This window comes from Apus apus, chromosome 21 (assembly GCF_020740795.1).
Source record: "Apus apus isolate bApuApu2 chromosome 21, bApuApu2.pri.cur, whole genome shotgun sequence".
NCBI classification, from domain to species: domain Eukaryota; kingdom Metazoa; phylum Chordata; class Aves; order Apodiformes; family Apodidae; genus Apus; species Apus apus.
Window position 1 is genome coordinate 2,918,730 of NC_067302.1, and position 20,414 is coordinate 2,939,143.

Genomic DNA, 20,414 nt, shown 5'->3' on the forward strand with positions numbered 1-20,414 from the left:
ATTTGTGCTTGGGATTGCCCTGACCCAGATGCAGGACCCACCTGCCCCAGGCTGAGCTGGTCCCCCACAGGTCAGTAACTGCTTGGATGCCACCCCAGCCCCTGCGCCTGCTTTCCCACCGCGCCCGCAGCTCCGGCTGCCTCAGCGCTCCCTCCCCAGCCAATTCATTCCCATTCCCATCACCTCGGATCATTTACCACGCAGTTGTCACCGAGTTTAAACTGTGCTCAGAAGGCATTAGTGGGGGGAGGGTTGGGGGGCAAAGCACTCGTTAGCTTAACGAGCAGCACCACGGCTCTCCGGAACGCCGGCGCTGCAGCTCTGTGGGATGCTGGCACCGTGGCTCCCGGGACCCCAACTCCAGCCCCACCACCAGCAGCCACTCATACCCCACCTCCCATCACTCAAAATTCCCAGCACTCAAACCAGGAATCCCAGCACCTTGTCCCAGTACAACCCCAAAGCCACACTTCCAGGGGAGGAAGGGTGACAATCCCAAAGGGGATCCCCAAAGGCAGGATCCTTCCCTGTCCCACACACTCCATCCCAGGCAGTCCAGGGGCAGGAGGGGGATGCAGGAGTCCTGGCTCCTTGTGGCAGCTCCCAAGCCATCCATGGGGTTGGGACACAGGGTGGGTGGGAATCTGCCCCACCAAACCCTCCCCCATCACCAAAGGCAAAGGGATTATTAATATCTCTTCAATTTTAGTAACAGCAGAAGCTGTAAGTAACAAAGCTTGGCCATTTATTGAAGTCTACCCTTGTTTTCCTGACAGTAGGTGCTTAATTATTAATAGCTTTCACAGCCACTTAATTTAAATGAATTGACACACTTTCCTCCCAGTGGCTCCCAGCAAGTGGCACAAAGAAAAGCCTAATGATAGTGGTGGGGGATTGTAGGGAGCACCCAGCCATCTCCCCCCTGTGTCTGGGAACTGCACCTGGACTGACCTCAAAACCAGAGAATTCCAGAAGACTTTGGGTTGGAAGGGACATTAAAGATCATCCAGTCCCAACCCCCTGCATGGGCAGGGACACCTCCCACCAGCCCAGGCTGCTCCAAGCCCCATCCAACCTGCCCTTCAACACTGCCAGGGATGGGGCAGCCACAGCTTCCCTGGGCAACCTGGGCCAGGCTCTCACCACCCTCACACTCAAGAATTTCCTCCTCATCTCCAACCTCCATCTCCCCTCTTCAATTTTCATCCATTACCTCTTGTCCATCCACTACAAGCCCTTGTCCCAAGTCCCTCCCCAGCTTTCCTTTAGGGAATTCCACAGCTCAGCGGGGGTCAGGACACAAACCTGATCCTGACTGTGCCTCATGTTCCATGCTGGACCTTCCCCAACCAAATCCATACAGGGCATGACCCAAAGACCTGGTTTATTTTGGTGTGCATTAAGTAACCTCAACTTGTGTTTCACCCCAGGAGCTCAAGAAATCGGCCTCATTTCACTCCTCTGCCCCATCCCTGCCAGCTGGCTCACCCCACCACTCCTCAAAGGGCTTTGGGATCTGGCCAAATCCTGCAAGCCCTGGGGGTGCCCAGCCGTGCCAGGAGCTGCAGAACAAAGCACAAGCTGTCCCTCCTCTCCCCAGCTTTGGAACAACAGGGCTTCTAGGAGATGGGATCCTGCAGAACCTGGAGGCAGGTGAGGAGCAGCCTGGGACACAGAGGTGACACCTGGGGGAGAGCAGGAGGAAAAAGCTCCCCAGGCACCCATGGAGAGTTATTTTGCTGCAGACACAGCGATGGGTGCAGCCTCACACCTGCCTCACCTGGCTCCTGCTAACTGCTCCTTTTAGAAATAATAAAGAGATGGAAAAAAAAAACAAAACAACCCAACAAAATCACGATGACAACGTGGGAGAGACCCAAGCCGTGGGAGAGGACCAGCCACGGTCTTTAGGTGGAAGTGGGAGACAAATCAAGATGGGAAGAGAAGGAAAAACACCCAAAGCAAACAAGAAAGGGAAAAGAAAAGAGGGCTGCAGAGGTGGAGGCGGGTGGCCAGCAGCCAGCATCCGCTCCAGTAAATCCTACGCTCCTTGAAACTGGCTGATCTCCAATAACAACTCGTTTTCATCTAAGACCACGAGACTCCTTTGCAAAGTGCTCCCTGGAGAGGCCCTGGTGTTGAGAAATCCTCTTCATCCACAAGCTGCTTGGGGGGGGGGGACTGAGCGGGGTGCTAAGGCTGCAGCAGCCTCCTGCGATGCTCCCCGTGTGTGCTTGGGTGAAACTGCACTAAAATGGGGTCCCTGCACCCAGTGGGTGCCCTGAAGAGTTCACCTGCACCTTTGCAGCCCCACTGCCTGCCAGGGAAGAGATGGGGGGGGTTATAAGGGGCACCCCTTGGGGTGTCACTAATCAACATGGGGGACAGGGGCTCTGCCCAGGGCTGGCCCCTGCCACACTCACAGCATCCCACCTCAAACTGTTCCCTCCAACTCCCCACCAACTCTGGAGTTTATTTCTTAAATGTGGCATTAATTTAAACCCCCATCTCTTGCTAACCCCCAGTTATCTACTCAAACAGAGAGCAACCCCACTCCCCCCCCCAACCCCTTCAGCCCCCTGCAAGCACCCCAGGCTTTAAACCCAAGCAGTTTGCTGCAGATTTTAAATTACAGCTGAAAATCCAGCAGGAAACCCAACTAATTACAGGTTTCCAACCCTCTATCTTCAACCATCTCAATCCCCACCTCTGCTTCCCCCCTCGCTGCCCCAGGAACCCCCCTGGGACACACACAAATTAGGACAGTTCCGTTTAAAACAATTATTTGGAAAATTAACAAGGGAGAGCAGGATCTGTCAGCAGTCCTACCACCAGGCTAAGGGTTGTTTTGCCCTTGCCCAGTGCCCAGGACATGCCAGAGGGAAGGAGAAAGGAAGGAAAAGATGATGGGAAAGAGGAGAAGGTAAAGAGAGAAGAAGGTTAGTGGATGAGAAAAGCCAAATTAAGCCCTGGCACAAAGAAGCCATGAGATAAACAGCTGGAGGCAGGTTGATGAAGCAGTAAAGGGTTTTCTGTAAAGCAGTTAATGTTTTAATAAAAAAAAGGCATTTTTACTACCAAGCTCTAAAGCAGCTTTGCTCTCCTTCTGCCCATCCTCAGCGTGGGACCTGAGCTCCTCCCAGGGCAGGAGCTGGACCACCAGGACCAGGCAGGAGCCAGCAGCCCCAAACACCAGGAGGAACTCCAGCCCAATGCAGCTCTCAGAGGTAACAGGTACAGGGAGGCCACACTGGGACATGTTCCAGAGCTTGGAGTGAGCAGAGCCCCCCAGATGCCACCCAGCCACCCATGGCAGGGTGTCCATGTCACCCCCCAGGAGAAGGGGAGATCCTGGCTGGCTCTGCCCCAGGCCTGCTCATCCGAGCAAGGAATTTGGACCCAGAAAATAACAAAAAATAGTTTCAAATCTACAAATGCTTTTAAGAAAAGAAGAAAGTCCATTTGCATTTTCTTCCTTAAGAGTTGCCAAGACTTTGGAGATGCCTCCAATCACAGCCACGAGCCTTTCCCCACACTTGCAAGAGCCAGAAACACATTTTCCCCTTCTTCCACACCTTCCAGAGTTGGGAATTCCTCACAGGACCCCAGACTTGCAAAAGCAGCACGAGCTGATGTGGCAGCCAGGGAAGAGCCAGCAGTGGGTGCAGCTCCTGGGCAGGAGCAGCTCCCAGGGTGCCCCTTTCCATCAGGATCTGGGTGCATCCCAGGTGCTGCTTTTGACGCCAGATGGAGAATTTGTCACCAATGGAGATGCTGCCGAGTCCCATGGGAAGCATGGAAAGCTGCCCAAGCTGCTGCCACCCCAGAGGTGCCGTGGAGGAGGGGACATCCCCCCTGGTGTCCCCAGCCAGCCCAGGGACCAGGGCTGGGGGTGCCCAGGCAGCAAGCAGAGTGATGCCAGAGGGAGTGGAGCTGGAATTCCTGGCTTCCCACCCCAAAAATACACATCTGGAATCTCTGCTCTGTCACACCCTGCCAGGGCAGTGACAGGGGGCTCAGAGGTTCCCAGAGCCCTCCCATGTCCCTGTCCCTGCTGGGCTGTTAAAAACTCTCCTCCCTCCAGCAGCAACATGTCTCCCATCCCCTCCCCAGGGCCACGCAGAGGACGGACACAACTCATCACACCCTGCTGGCAGGCCCAGCAGCACTTGCCTAATGCACCAAAGATGGACACAATTCATCACGCTCTGCTGATGGGCTCAGCAGCATCCTGCCTATTGAGCTGAGGACAGACACAACTCATCACACCCTGCCGGCAGGCCCAGCAGAGCCCTCCCCAATGAGCTGAGGACAGACACAACTCATCACACCCTGCCAGCAGGCCCAGCAGAGCCCTCCCCAATGAGCTGAGGACAGACACAACTCATCACACCCTGCCAGCAGGCCCAGCAGAGCCCTCCCCACACAACCCAGGACAAGCCAAGCCTCAAACGCTGTGGGTACGTTCGAGCAGGGGGTGCAGCTGTGGAAACAGGACAGAGGGGCAGGGGCCCCGGGACTCACTCACCGTGGGGCAGCTCGGGCAGGTGCGGTGCCGCGTGGCTGCGGAACAGCTCCCAGCTGAAGTCATCGTCCTGGCCCTGCCCGTACTCGCACTGCGCCGCCGCGCCGTCCTCCTCGAAGGTGCAGCCGCCTGCGGACACACGCACCCGTCAGACCCTGCTCCCTCCCCAGCATTCCTGCCAGGAGAGTGTCTGCCCCCCCCAAAAAACGCAGGGGGGACCCCACACACCCCCCACGCGCACCCACGTCTGCTGCGTGTCCTCATCTCTGTTTGCCCACCAGTGAAATGAGCTGGCAGGTCTCAGCTCCCAGGGAGGTCTCAGGAGCAGGATGCAGCTCCAAGCTTTTGCTTCCCACAGCTTCCAGCTTTGCAACCTGGGCTGGGGGGAGGTGTCCCTGCTCATGCAGGGGGATCAGCACCAGATGACCTTTAAGGTCCCTTCCAACCCAAACCACCCTGGGATTCTGTGATTCCCAGGAGCCAGTCACCCACCAGGGGTTTCTCCCAGGAAAGAAGCACCACAGCAGCTGCACAAGGATTCACAAGACCCTGGCAGCTCCTGCAAAAAAATTCCTGCTCTGCCCTGAGCCCCCCAACTGCTCCCATGTGCTCTGACCCTGAGGTCCTGGGGGTCCAGCCATTGCCTGACACAACAGCACCAGGTCTCAGCCAGGATGTCCAACAACAACACCCCTATAAACACATCCCTGCCCCCCCCAAGCTGCAGGCTGGCACTTCTGAGCCCTTTCATTTATATAGAGATCTGGGGGAGGGGGTGTGGGGGGGTTGGTTTTTAAAAAGCCCCACACCACCCCCCTTGGCTGAGCGGGGAGAATCGGAATTAACATCAAGAAGCCACTTGTCCCCACGGGTACCCAGGTGACACAAAGACAGCACACTGAGATGCCATCCAGCCCCCCCAGCCCACATCCAGCTCCCCCTTCCCAATGCCACAACCAGCCCCTCATCCCATATCCAGCTCCCCCTTCCCAATCCCACATCCAGCCCTGCCATTCCACATCCAGCCCCTCATCCCATATCCAGCTCCCCCTTCCCAATCCCACAACCAGCCCCTCATCCCATATCCAGCTCCCCCTTCCCAATTCCACAACCAGCCCTGCCATCCCACATCCAGCTCCCCCTTCCCAATCCCACACCCAGCTCCCCTTTCCCAATCCCGCAACCAGCCCTTCATCCCACATCTAGCTCCCCAATCCCACATCCAGCTCCCCCCTCCCAATCCCACAACCAGCCCCCCCTCCCACATCCAGCCCCCTCCCAATCCCACAACCAGTCCCCCAACCCACATCCAGCCCCCTCCATCCTGCACCCAGCCTCCCCCATTCCGCAACCAAACCCCTCAACCCCCCCCACCACCGGCCCCCCACCCCCAGGTCTGGCTTTGCCCAGGGAGCCACTCAGGGCTGGTTCATTAACACTGACCCATTATCCCATTAAACCCAGGGATTACCCCCAGACCGGGGCCCCAGCACTAATTAATCGAAAGCCCTGAGCAAGCAGCACCAACAAAGGCAAACATCCCCTAATGGGCCAGCACAAAAGCAGAGCCAGGCCTGGAGATCACTTCTGCTTTATTTTTCCCCTATTTTATCCCCAAATTACATCAGTAATTCCCCCCATCCCCAGGGATTTGCCAGTTAATGGCCTCACTGCTGCTGGTGTGGGTTGTGCTCCCCCGTGCTGAGGGGGGCTCAAACACATCACTTGTCCAAACACAGGTCCAAAAATTGGAAAAAAAAGCCCAGAAAATGCCCAGAAAATGATAATTCCCAACTCTTTCACATATATAAAAAGACATTTAGGGCTGTTTCCCCCTTTTACACTCATTTTCTAAAGCACCAGGGTGCATTCCAGCTCCATCACCACGGGGTGGTTTGGTTTTTTCCTCCCAGAATCACAAGAAGCTGCTTCTTTGTGTTATTTTCAAGACAAAAAAAAACCAAAAACTAAAAGCAAATTCTCTTCTATTCATATTCCTGGAGGCACCCAGAGCTCCCAGCTTCCTTAAAAAAATCCTGCCCAAAATGGAGTGTCTGCCCAACCCACACAGGGATGTGCCCCCGCACCAGAGCCTGGTTCTTTTGGCTCCCACCAGGAGAAACGTCAGATTTTAAGGAGTTTGAAACTTGGCTTCTCAGGGGAGAAAAAGCACAAATCTGTCAAAATTCTCCAGGAAGGAAAGGAAAAAAAAAAAAGCACTTTTTTTTTCAAAATAAACCAAGTGTCAGAAACGAAATGCCAAGTGATTTGAAGAAAAAGGGGGAGAACAAAAAAAAAAGCCCAAGTGTTTCTTTCCAAGAGCTGCTGAAATGGGATATTCTGGGAGGGAGAAATTCATTCCTGGTGTTGGGGTTTTTGCTCTGAGAAACCAGAGCAGAGGAAACAAGCAACTCCTTTGCCCCAGATAAATTCCTTTGCTCCAAATCATAAAATCTCAGACTGGGTTGGGTTGGAAGGGACCTTAAAGATCAACTAGGTCCAACCCCTGCATGGGCAGGGACACCTCCCACCAGCCCAGGTTGCTCCAAGCCCCATCCAACCTGCCCTTCAACACTGCCAGGGATGGGGCAGCCACAGCTTCCCTGGGCAACCTGGGCCAGGCTCTCACCACCCTCACACCCAAGAATTCCTTCCTCATCTCCAACCTCCATCTCCCCTCTGCCAGTTTTGATCCATCCCCCTTGTCCTCTCCCTCCCTGCCCTTGTCCCAAGTCCCTCCCCAGCTTTCCTGGAGCCCCTTCAGGCACTGGAAGCTGCTCTAAGGTCTCCTCAGAGACTTTATTATTCCAAGCTGCTCACAATGTTGGGGGAGATATAGTCCCCCTCTCCAAGGCTGCATCTCCCTCACATCCACCTGCCATCCCAGCACAGCCACCACCCGATCCTGTGCCTCAGTTTCCCCACTGCTCCCTCACGCCAAGGCTGGATCCTCAGCCACCCGCCAGACAATGCCCAGGCTCCAGAAGCTTAAAATGCAATTAGGTGGAGTAGATATTTTGCTGGCAGAGGCACAGCTGGCCAAGCCCATCCATCTCCCTCCTCAGACAGGTTTATTGTTCTGGCTTCTCCCTGCACGAGCGTTCCCTCCCGTCCCCAGCACGGAACGAAGGCGGCTCCACCAGCCACTCCACCTCGCCAACACATCTGTGGTTTGTATCCACAGGAGGAACAAAACCAAAAAGGGTTTTGCAAAGCCCTGGTTTCCATGAGCTATGGGATGCTTTGGGCACCATCCCTCCCCATCCGAGGGCAGGGCTGGGGGGAAGCTTGACCTCCAGCCCCTTCTCCCCTCCCACCCCACAAGATGAATAAGGACATAAGAAGTACAAGTCCAAGGGGGAAAACCCAGAGAGGCTTGAGAAAAATTTAAGAAGAGGTGGCTTGAAGGATTCCCCAGGAAGCTGAGTACCAGTGCCATCCAGCACCCCTCCTGGATGCCCAGGGATGGAGAGGAGGAAAGCAAGGGAAGGGAGGGTAGAAGGAATGAGGCGTTCAAGAAAGAGGAGGAAAAGACCAAATAACCAAGCACAAGGGTTGGCACCTAATTCCATCTCTGTGGCCACCAAGGACCGTGGCCCCCTGCCCACCAGCCAGGTGCTCTTCCACCCACCAAGTCAATCCTGTCCTCACCTCAAAGTCAGTTACACACTTAAACCTTCTACACCTTGGGACTTGCTACACAGGTTTATTTTTTATCAAGCAGCCTTGAAAAGGCTCCTGCACCAAAGGGGGGGGCCTGGGGTGACACCCTCGTGTACCCCCAGGGGTAACACCACCACACAGACCCCTCCAGGCATCATGGGGTGGGGATGCTACACAAATAACATACTTAAAAGGGGAAAAGCTTTCAAAATAAAATAAAATAAGGGGTTATACCCAAACTTAAGCAAGCACAGGCTCCTCAGAGCTATGACATGTGGGATGGGAGCCCAGGACTCCTGCTCCAGGATAAGGCAAAGCCAACTGACAGGGGAAAAGCCCAATTTGCTCCTGTTTTGGCTTAGCCAGGACAGGATTAGCCCCAAGGTCACCTCTGGGGTGCAGCACCTTTCAGGGCACAAGCCCCCAGCACCACACACAGCTCAGGCACCAGACAGGAAAGCTAATGCAGGTCACCTTTTGGAATCAGGGTCAAGTTTTTCATCCCCATCCTTTTCCTGCAGCTCCTGCCCCCATCCCAGGTAATTATCAGCAGGACATCAGGACTTGGTACCACAGGACACACCAGGCACCCCCTGGCTCCTGAGCCCTATGTGAACACCCCCTGCAGCAAACCAGGGCAGCACAGAGATGCAGGGAAGGGGTGAGTGTCTCCCAGCCCCACACCTCTCACCCATCCCCAGGAGCAGGGACAGAGCTGGAAGCCACACCAAGTCATCCAGCCCCAGACTGTCACCCCTGGCCTCCCTTCAGCCCATCAGACAGATGCTCCTTCACTGCACCAAGCTCCTCACACAGGGTCAGGGGCTAATGGTGCTGCTGCAAAGGGGGAAACTGAGGCACACCAGTGATTTGGCCAAGTCCCACAACACCAGCAGCCTGGCTTCATCCCCTGGGAAGGGCAGGAAGCCCAGGGAGCCCAGGTTTGCTGGGATGCAGGAGTCCAGTCCAGAGGATGCCAGGGTGATGCCAGCCCTCCCCTGCAGAGCAGCTCCCACCTCCCAGAGCCCAGCTGCTATTTAAAGGCAGTTTCCCCCACGTGCTCCTACAGGAACGTGCCCTGGAAAGGAAATGCCAGGAGCCACTTTCCTCCAGGCACCAGGAGAGGCAGGGAACACAGACTGCAATTCATCTAAAATGAGATGTATTTAGGAACCAGCAAGGTCTTGTACGCACCATAGCACAGGCTCCCAGACAAGCTTAGTACTGGATAAGGGGTCAGAAATCCCATTTCCATCCTGGGGGGCTCAGGCTCCCCAGGGAATGAGGTGATCCAGGGGTCTGGGACTCACTTGGGGGGTGCAGCACCGAGGCACCCAGCCTAGCAAGCCCAAGCAGAACAGGTCCTGGGCTGCAGGAACTGAAGGTAAGACCCTGGCCCAGGTTGCCCAGGGAAGCTGTGGCTGCCCCATCCCTGGCAGTGTTGAAGGGCAGGTTGGATGGGGCCTGGAGCAGCCTGGGCTGGTGGGAGGTGTCCCTGCCCATGCAGGGGTTGGATCCTGATGATCTTTAAGGTCCTTCCAACTCAAACCATTCCATGATTCCATGCAGCATCCCAGCACCCACAGAGACCCTGGGCACAGGGCACCCCCTCATCTCCATGGCCATCCCCAAACCCCCCAGGTTTGGGGCTCAGCACCAGGATCACCCCTTCTGGTCCTGAACTTTAAATCCCCCCTTAGCTGCACTTTGCACACTTACAGGGCACACATTCAAGAGGCACCTGCAAATGTTTTTGTGCATTACACACCCAGGAGATGACAATAAACACCCCCCTGGTCCCCTCTTCTGCAAAATAGTTGTGTTGTTTTTTTAAATCCTGATTTCCTGGCCCTGAGTAAAGCTGATTAGAAGAATATGGAAAGCAGCTCCATTAGAATTCTCGCCAGTAGTTTGTTTTGCTTCTCCAAATCATTTTAAATATTGCATTTAATAGAAAAATAATTTGCTCAGCTGTAAGAAACATCAATTTGCAACTTGAAGCCTTGTATATTAGCCAAAGAAGCTAATGTGTAAACATTAGCAGCTCCAGTAACGCGTGGGGTTCAGCCAATGCAATTCCAGGGAGAGAGCAGCCAGATATTAAGACAGAGGATTTGCATAATAAGTCACTTAGGCCTGATAACCTCAGTGTTTGGAAAGTGCAGGACTAGGAGAATGGTATCAGTCTACCAGTAACTAGAGAAGACATAAATCTGGGGGTTTTTTGGCCTGTTAAAAGGCTTTATGGTTTTTAACTGCAGGTCCCCGTGGAGGTGTTAACACCTCCTGCAGTGAGTGCTCAGCTCCAGCCCCAGGAGGCTCCAAGGGACCAACATGCAATGGGACAGGGGGGACTGGGAGACGTGGATGAGCTACAGGCAGCCCCAAACTTGGGGGAAACAAATGTAAGTGGGGAAATACAGCTCTGAAGGGTTTGCAAGGCTTGGGCAAGGCCCGAGTGCACCGTGCATCACCTTATTGTCAAGTCACATTTAGAAGCACAAGCGAGATTCATTAATTTTGCCAGTCAAGTCCTTCCTTGGGGCACACCCAGCTGCAAACTGCAGCTCTCCTTCCCTCCCAGCCCCAGAGCAGCTCCTGGAGGGATCAGGAACCAGGGTGCTGCATCACCCCAACGAGGGTGCAACCAGACACTGCAGCTCCTTGGCTGTCCTGCCATGCTGCTGAGGGGCACAAGCCAAGAGGTTTTAGCCCCACAGCTGGAGCAGACACATGGATTTAACTGTTCCCTGTCCTGGTTAAACCTTGACATCCCAACACAAAGCCTGGATCCATCTGGTGCTGCTCACAGGGGAAAGATCCACATCGTTCCTGTTATTTACACCCAGGTTGGGTGAGGACCTGCAGCACAGAAACACCCTCAAGCTCCCAGGCCAGGAGGCCACCAGCCTGACAAATGCTTTAAACAGAGGTTTGAAGGTGGTGATGAGGGTGAGGTGGAAAATCCACCCCCACCAGCTCAGCTGCTGGAGGCTGGGGCTCAGCCAAACACTTTGCTATTAAATGAGGGGAATAGGAGGTTCATGGCACAGGCAGCAGCCACCATGAGGGGAATAAAAAGCAGCCCTGTGCCCAGGGAGTCACAACATGACTTTGAGGAGTGTGCTGGACCAAGCCATGCAAAGGTGGGGACATGGTTAATGAGCCCACAACACCCATCAGGGTGGTTTTACCAGTCCCCAGGTTGGGCTCAGCCAGCCACCATCAGTGCTGGCTCAAGCCCCCATCCATCCCCAGGCCAGGGTAAAAACCAGCAGCTCCAGCAAACCCACTTGGGGTCTCCCCCAGCATCCCAGTGTCCCCTTTTCTCACCAGATCACCTCCCCAGCTCCCCAGGTGCAGGCACCCTGCAGACATCAGGCACAAAAGCAGCTGGGGCTCAGGGACAACCCCTTGTAAATCCAGAGTCCCGGGAGCCTGCAGAAGCCTTTCCTCAACAGCTTATTTATGGCTTTTAATTCCTCCCCTTCCTCACTGGCAGCACCAGCCACAGAGCCAGGTTTGCTTTGCAAGCAGTGATTAAATAAATAAACAAACCACATTTCCCATATTTCTGGAAAGCTGCTCAAAGTCCATCCCACTGCCTTTATTGTCACAGGTCCTATAAAAACTCAGCCGAGTTGCAGGCAGGCACCCACCTCCCAGCAGCTCTGAGGGGCAGGGACCAGGCACACCATGGTGCCACTGCACTGCTGAGACCTGGCAGACTTGCTGCATGGAACCCCTGGACTTGACTCCACATCCCCCAAAAGCCAACCCCTGAGCTTGGTCACACAGGGTGAACTTGCTGCAGGAGGGATTCCATCCATCCCACATCCCAGCTCCTTCCTTCCATCCTCCCCAGTTGCTCTCACACACAGGGACCTCACTCCCCAGCCCCACAGCAGCACCCCCAGCCCCCATTCCCTCCCTCTGCCCCCACCCTGCCAGGGCCTATCCCCACCTATCCAGGCAAGGGGAGGCATCACCCACCCTGGAGCCCCCCAAGGCTGGATGTTCAGCAGCCCCTGGGATGCAGCACCCACCCACCCCACATCCCAGAGGAAGGTTCAGCACCCTCCATCCAGCACCAGGGGAAGGAAAAGAGCTGCCAAGCAGGGAGCAATGCTGCAGGCTGGGCAGGGGGGCTTTGCACCCCCTTTAGTCCCCCCAAAATCTCCCTCAGCACACAGAACACCCCACTCCTCTGCCATCACTAACACCCAAAGGCTCATCCCCAGCAATTCCCCCCCAACACACACTCCAATTATTTTCTTCCTTGCTCCTGCAGCTCCAGGTACAATCACTGCACTAAAAGCCTCTGGGATTGCACTTAATTAAGCAGCAATAACTGAAAAATTCAGTGTGGCTCATGGGTGGTCAGAGAAGAGACCCCACAGAGGTGCTAAAAGTGCCTCCAGCACCCATAGCACGTAGCACTTTGCACCCTCTCCCTGCAGGCATCCTGCCCAGCCAGCTCCCATTCCCAACTGGTTGTTGGGAACCCAGCCCAGGCAGGGCAGTCCAGCCATCCCATAGGAAGAAAGGCAGGAAAAGGCCTCTCACCCCAAAAGATGCTCTTCAGAACCTGGCAAGGTCAGCAGCAGGTCCCTGGACAGGAGCTGGGTATGATAATAAGTTCAACTCATCTAAACAGCAATAGCCCAGCCCAGAGATGTGCTGCTTTAGTCTGATACTGCTATAATCAAAGGCAAGCAGGCTGATTGCTGGCTGTGGAAAAAAATCAATGGGACATTATCACTCAGCAGACAGCTGAAAATACTGCAAAACAAGAAAAAAAAAAAGCAGAAATGGCAAAGTCCTTGGGAAGACTCAAGCAGGTATTGACCAACCCCCCCACTGCATCCCCCTGCCCAGAGGGAGAGAGGCCAGAGCCTGCCCTGGCACTGGGAAGGCTTCACAAGTCCCTCTCTGGGCTGCTTCTTCCCTCAAAACATGCTGGGAAACTCCAGCAGCCACCTCCATTGGCCCCATCACCACTGGAACTGCAGAGCCAGATACCCCAGGGGGGACTTCAGGGTGACCAGGGATCACCCACCTCTGCTAATTCCATTAGCCACATCACAGCACCTACAGATGATGTGAGGAACATTTATTCTGCTAATTACAGAGAACATTAATGTGCCTCTGCTGTCCTGGGGTTAGGAGCTTTGCATGACCCAGGAGCTGGCACACAAGGGGCTGTGGAGCTGCTCTCTGATGGGTCCTTGTCCCCACGAGGCTGCCAGGGGCAGGGGAAGGGCTTTGGAGGAGACTCCGTCCTCGGGCAGATCTGCTTGGACTTGCTGCCAGGATTTAAGATCCCTGCTGCTGAACCTTCCACCACCACAGCTCAAGATTCAGGGGAAACTGAGGCACCAGGGCAGCACAGCATGGGATGGGGAGGGGGCTGCACCCCAAGGAGCCCTGCACAAAACTCCAAAACCAAAGCAGCTCCACAAGACACCTCCAAATTCATCCAAGCAAGATGTCCAGAACCCATTTCTCCTCCTGCCTCCACATCCATGAACAAGCAGTCATGATGCTCCATCCCCTCTGGCCCACAGGAGGAAAAGCCATTTCCATCCTCTCCTGTCAGACAGTGAGGAGACCCCCGGGCAGCCCCCAAGAGCTGAGCACCCCCCCACTGAAGAGGGGCTGGGCTGCAGCAATGGTCTCATCTCCTCCCCCCAGACCAGCCACCACTTGCCTCCTGGTGACATCACCTCCCAGTGACATCCAGCAACTGATGACCCAACCCCAGGATGAAGCTCCCTCCTCAGCTGGGCTAATTGGGCTAACGAGGCTGATGGGCCCCAGCAGGAATCAGCTCCCCAGGCTCAAGCACCCAGGGGCTGCCACAGCTTGTCCCCAAACGTGGTCATTTGCAGGCACATGGAGTGGCCGTGGGGACAGTGGCCTCGTTAAGACACATCAGGTCATCAGTGTCCCCTTGTCCTGGGAGAGCTCAGAGCAACTCAGCCAAGCTGCTGTGTCCACCCACAGCCCTGATTCACTTAATGATGTCCAGAAAGGTCTGATCCACACGGGGGGGGTTCCAGGAAATCAAAGCAGTTTGCTGGGTTATGTAGGGGTCCCCAGTCCAAGGGGGTCCCCAAACCAAGGGGGTGCTGCAGTGGGGCAGAGCCCAGCACCAATCCTGTGCCAGCCCCACACAGCTAAGGCTGCACCAGCACAGCCACCATCCTGCTGTGGGCAAGACTCTTTTTTTTCCAAGCCAAATCAAAAGTATCAACAAAAATAGTGTATGACAACAAAAAAATACTGAGATTTGCTCTGACTCTGCAGCCCGTTCACACCCCCCAGCTGCAGCAAGGGTGCAGTGCTCCATCCCTGCAGCATCCCTGCCTGGGAGGGGGGGCTCTGCCCAGCCCCCTGCCCACCCCCAGCCTCAGCCCACCCCCAGGGGAGCAGACAGAGGGGTCCCCAGGCAGTGGGGTGCACCCCCAGTGTCCCAAACTCTCCCCCCCTATCAAGTGACAGGGCTGCCCTGCAAAGTGTCATCCCCCCCCCCCCTCTGGGGCCACCAGACCCAGTGCAGGATGCTGTGGGGCAGAGCAAGAGGGGCACAGGCACCCACCCACCCTCCCCAACCCCCTGCCATGAGCAGGGACCCCTCCCACTAGACCAGGCTGCACAAAAACCTCATCCAACCTGGCCTTAAAAACCTCCAGGGATGGGGCATCAACAACCTCCCTGGGCAACCCATCCCAGTTCCTCACCACCCTTAGAGTGAAGTATTTCTTCCTGATATCCAACCTAAATCTCCCGTCTCAGCTTAAAACCATCACCCCTTGTCCTCTCACTATCTTCTCTGAAGAGAGAAGGACCCAGCAAGCAGGAGCACCATTCCCAAGCTGGAAACACTGGCTCCAAAGGGCAGCTGATGCATGAGCCCCTGGTGCCAGCAGCAGCTGAGGGGTGGGCAGGGCTGTCCCCACAGGCAGGGGCTCTGCCTTTGCTTCCCAGCAGCTGGAGCAGAGCTGGACTTTGGATTTTAATCCAAGCAGAGGGTGTAGGAGCAGCCGCTCCCAGAGCCAGGAAAGGAAACAGCTCAGAAAACATCCAGGGAAGTCCCTCCAGCATCTGCCAGCTCTCCAGCTCTTCTCCCAGCAAAGAAAAAGCAGGTCCCATGTCACCACAACCACCCCCCTGAGAGCCAGGGAAGGTCAGGACATTCCAGGCTGGCACCTCCCTCCCCACCACCCACATCCCACATCCATCCCGACCAGTGGCAGCTCCTGCCAGGCCACCTGCAGCAGAAAGGAAAAGCTCCACAGCCAGGACACAGTTATTTTAAGGCTGTCAACAAGGAGGCAATTAGCTCCAGGGAACCAACTGCTGAGAATTCTCCTTATCCAGAGAGGAAAGTCTCCTTTTCCCCCCCAAGTACAGGGAAGAGGGTATCCAGCCTGGAATGGGAGAGAAGGATCCAAGAAAAGCCACAAAACAAATCCCAAGCCGTTGTCAGGGAGGAGGTTTGGGAATCTTGACATTTAATCACGCAGTAACTAAAGGTTCCCAGACATGCCTAATAAGACAATTATAGTGCATGTTAATAATAGATTATTAAAAAGTTTATTTATGGAGGTTTGAGCAGGCAGATGGTAGGGTTGTCACTAAGGCTCTGTCCTTCCTCCCAGCTCCCAGCAGGAAGAAGGGATTTACCTGCCTCTGCCTCACAGCCCCTTGTCCTTAACCCCTCACAGCTGCTGAAAGCCAAGCAGCAAATCCCTGGAGGGGCTGCACCCAGGAAAGGCCTTTTATGGGGTGCTTTGGGGTGCTCAGGGCTCTCAGCAGAGCCAGGATGGGTTGTTCCCTATGGAAAAGCTCCATCCCGGGTGCAGTCAGGGGGAAAACCAACATCAACAGGCAGCAGGGAAGCTGTCACTGCCAGGGTAGGGGTCAAAGCCACCAACAACCATCTGCCTTTGTCTTCCAGGAGGCATCTTTGCCCTCCAGGGGTGCTGATCCTGCTGGCTTTGCTCCGGGAAAGCTCTGGCTGGGAAGCTGGAATGGGGCTGGTTTGTCTTAGTTTGGATAACAAAAGGAAAAATGTGCAGTGCTGGCCAGGAGGTGACTCACCAGGATCCCTGTTCCCAGAGCCAGGGCAGGTCCAAGCACCCGGAGGAAAAACATGGAACAATAGTTTTGAAGGAAAAGGAGGGCAAAAATGATGCACATACAACTGGAAGTGCTGGGGGCCACGGGCATTGCCAGCCTGCACCATGGAGCTGTGGAGACAGAGGAACTGGTCCATCCAGGAGCATCACTCAGAGCATCCCTAAATTCTGCTTCACCCCCTCCCAAACTGTGAAGGTCCATCAAGATCCAACGCACAGAAAGGGGATACAGGAGAGCCAAGGGCTTGGGAGCAGGAAATCTCCATCCTGGGCACACTCGGGTCCATCAGCTTGAGTGGGATTTTCTGGAGCACCCCCTGGAGCACTCCCAGGACCCCGGGGGAGTTTGCAGTGTCTGGGAAAAGCCATGACATTCCCAGGGCATTAAACACACACCTGCAGGAACAAGCAAAAGAGACTCTTCCCCAGCTTGGAAGAACAAGCAGAGGGGAGGGGGAAAAAATAATCCAAGGCTCAAAACAAGCTAACAAGGAAAATGATCCTGCAGGTTTTGTGTGCCTGGTGAAGGCAGGGTGGGGAGAAAAAAAATGCCCTGGCACTGGAGAGCCCACGGGCAGCCAAGGGGAAGGAAATAAACACCGGGCAAAGCGCTGGGAAGAGCAGGATCAGGCAGCCAAGCAGACAGAGAGGACGGGCACGGACAGCGGTACCGGCAGCACCCGGGGACAGCGCCCTGCTCCTAACCCCCCCCCAAATATCCACCCCACGAAGGGGCTGCCGTTAACGGCCGGGCTGGGGGACGCCAGCCGGATTTGTTCCGCTCCCCGACCCCAATCCCAGCCCCGGGAACAGCGTCTGCTCCGCCCTCCCCATTGACAAGAGTCCCCGCGGGGTCGGGGTCACCCGTGTCACCTCCTGCCAGGGGGAGGGGACAGGACCCTGGGGTGACCCCAGCCCTCCTGCCTGGCCCCCAGCAAAGGGGCTCAGCCAACACAGCCACCAACCACCCCCCCCCCCCCAAAACCGGTGCCACCAGAGATGACACCAACCCCAGCCTGGGGTTCACTGGTGGCACCAACCTCCCAAGGGGAAGCTCCAGAACCCAGGTGTTTTATTGGCTTAATCGCTGCCAACGCGGTGGGATCGCGGTGGGATCCCAGTGCAGCTCCCAGTGCAGCTCCCAGTGCAGCTCCCAGTGCAGCTCCCAGTGCAGCTCCCAGTGCAGCTCCCAGTGCAGCTCCCGCAGGATTAGGGCGGGAATGCCACAGAGCCAACATGTCCCTGCTGCTGGAAAACAGCCCGGGGGGTGTGGGGGGGGGAATACACAGGCTGGGAGCAACTTCTCGGTGAAGTTTTGGGGTGAATGGGTGCAATAGGGGGGCACGGAGCCGAGTCTTTTTTGGGCAGCGGGGAAGGCAAAAGGAGGAGGAAGGAGCTGCCGTGGCCCTGCCTGCTCCCAGCTGGAGCAACGGGAAAGGCTCCGTGTTCGAACTGCAAAACAGCCCCGGGAGGAGAGGAGGGGCTGGCACATCACAGCGGGGACACCTCGCAGGTGACAAGTGACACGGTGAGAGCACAGTGGGTTTAGGGGGGGGCAGCGAGTGCCCTTCACCCCCACCCCGGCCCCCTCCAGCGCAGGCACAACACAGACAGCTCCATCGCCCCCAAATCCTACAGGAACCGCCAAAGTTTGCAGGCTCCGGGAAGGAACGAGGAGCATCCCGAGCCCTGGGTGGGGAGGCGGGGGGGGAGGCTGGGACTGCAGCACCCAGCTCCGCCACGGCGTGCCTCAGTTTCCCCACGTGTGGAAGGGACCACGCCACTCCCCTTCTCTGCAAAGGGCCGGCAAGAAAACCAGCCACCTCCCCAACACCCCCAGAGCCAAGCAGCCGGTGTGTGTCCCCCACGAGTGGCTTCAGGGTCTCTGGTGACCCCAGAGCACACGCAGATGCCTTCAACATTTTTCACCAGCCCTGGAGCCCCGAGTCCCAGAGGGACGAGCCTGGCGATGAATCCCACAGCCGGGGGCTGCACCACCAGGAAGAAGCCCCAGGATTCCTGCAAAAAGCAGCTGCTGTGAGGGTGGCAGGGCTGGAAGCAGACCCCTCGCCCCCCACCCAAAGCCCGCCCCTCCGGCTGCACCGCGGAGCTGCGCCTGCTCCGCATCCAGCAGGAGAAACGCCGGAGGAACCAGGCTCCGGAGTCACACCGGGAACGGGCTCCGTCCTGCCCCTTGGCAAACCCCACCTCGCCGGGAAGAAAGCCCACGGAGGGGAAAGGGTTTGCTGGGGACAAGGGGGCTCAGCCGTGACGGCCACCAAAGACACACACACCCCCCCCCCCCAGGACCGGGAAGCAGGACAAGCCCACCGAGCCCCCCAACACACGGACAGGGTGCAGAAGCCCCTTCCTCTGGCAGAGGACTCAAACCTCCTCCCCAGCTGCCTGCCTCAGTTTCCCTGCTGCCTCCTTCGTGAAGCCCCGGGGGCCGTTCCCTCCACATCTCAGCATCTCCCCCAGCCCAGCAGCACACAGCAGGACCCCCTCCCCACCTCCCCACCTCTGTGGAAGCCTCGGCTGCCTCGGATTTCCCATCCCACCCAACATGTCCCCTCCACACGAGTCCATCTTATTTCGTTTTCTGCCGATGGGTATCGATCAGCGCGTATCATTTTTGGGGAGAGACCACCACCCGCCCCCCTCCCCCGAAAAAAAAAAACAACACACCTCCAAATACAGCACAGGGACTGCATGCTGGAGGAGTCGCTTCGTTTCGAAAGGTTGAAGAGAAACAATCCAAGAACCAGGCAAAAAAAAAAAATACACCTTCACGCACCTGAGGAGCGGCCAAGAGCTGGAGGCTGCAGCACCAGGTCCCCTCCGGAGCAGGGACCAGCTCCCTCCTCCCCTGTGCCTCAGTTTCCCCCGCAGCCCCAGGCAGCACCTCGGGAGCCCCGAATCCCCCCCAAACCCGAGGGGGATCGGAGCCCGGTGTGCGTGTCCCGGACCTCCCTTCCACCTCCCCCTGCCCGCAGGGGCAGGCCCGGCTCCTTCTCCAGCCGGCAGAGCCGCTAAATAAAACGTTAAACCGAAATCAATCGGAAAAAATCGATCGCGCTTTTGGTAAAACTCCCGTCAGACCCCGGCGACACGGAGCCGGGGGACGAGGCACCACCTGGAACCCCCGGAGGGTCCCCAGTTTCCCCCCCACACCCCCCCAGGACCCCCTCAACGACCCCCCCCGGGGTCCCGCCGCCCCCTGCCCGCCTCTCCCCGCGTTCCCGACGGCGGGACCGGGCTGAGCTCCCCGGGAAGGGGGAAGTTTTCCGGGGAAAGGGAAGCGGGAAGGGAAGGCAGAGCAGGGGGGAAGCGGCCCCGCTCCCGGGGACCACGGGGAAGCCGCGGGGGTCGGGGGGAGCTCCGCACCCACCGCCGGGAGCCCCGGGGAGCCCCGGGGAGCCCCCCCCGACGCCCGCACGAAGCCCCGACGGCGGGACAGGCGGCAGCAGCCGCGCACCAGGCAGGGCTGCCGAGCCCCCCCGCTTCGCCCCGCCACCCCAACCTCCCCATCACCCCTCAAGCAACCAACAACACCCCCAACGGGTGCCCCCCCCCCCCACCCCGGTTCTTACCGGCGGGTGTCTCGGTGTCCAGGGCGTAAACCCGCAGGGCGAGAGCGAACAGCAGCGCCCGGGCGCTTCGCATGGTGCGGGCGTGGGGAGGGGGGGGGGAAGCGGCGGGGCCGGGAGGGGCCGGGAGGGGCCTGCGGGCCCCGGGGGTTCGGCCCCGCGCTCCGGGCCCGCGCCCGCCCCGCGCCTCAAATACCGGCGGCCGCCGCCGTGACGTCAGCGCCGCGCGGGCCCCGCCGCCGCCGCGCGGGCAGGCCGAGAGCGCCCCCTGGCGGCCGCCGCGGGTACCGGCAGCGGGGGGGGGGGAGAACCGGGGGGGGGGGGTATGGGAATGGGGGGGAGGGTGATGGGAATGGGGGGGGGTGATGGGGGGGTTCGGTGTGGGGTACGGGAGGTACCCCCCGGAATTCCCGCCCCCGGTACCGGGGGCTGCCCGGGAGCGCTGGGTGCGAGCTCCTGCGGAGTTGGAGGCGGGGCGGGTGTAAAAGAAGA

General features: G+C 57.4%; 1 protein-coding gene across 5 annotated transcripts in view; it reads right to left on the minus strand.

Annotated features, from left to right (window-relative positions):
• Window positions 1-20,006, minus strand: part of PTPRU (protein tyrosine phosphatase receptor type U) — a 60,733-nt gene extending 40,727 nt beyond the window's left edge. For all 5 annotated transcript variants that reach the window (XM_051637751.1, XM_051637750.1, XM_051637749.1 and 2 more), the window contains exons 1-2: window positions 19,926-20,006; window positions 4,529-4,654 (exon numbers count right to left, since the gene is read on the minus strand). In XM_051637751.1, coding sequence (XP_051493711.1) covers window positions 4,529-4,654; window positions 19,926-19,998 — 199 coding nt within the window. In that variant the 5' untranslated portion in view covers window positions 19,999-20,006. The remainder of the gene's footprint in view (window positions 1-4,528; window positions 4,655-19,925) is intronic.
• Window positions 20,007-20,414: the final 408 nt, after the last annotated feature.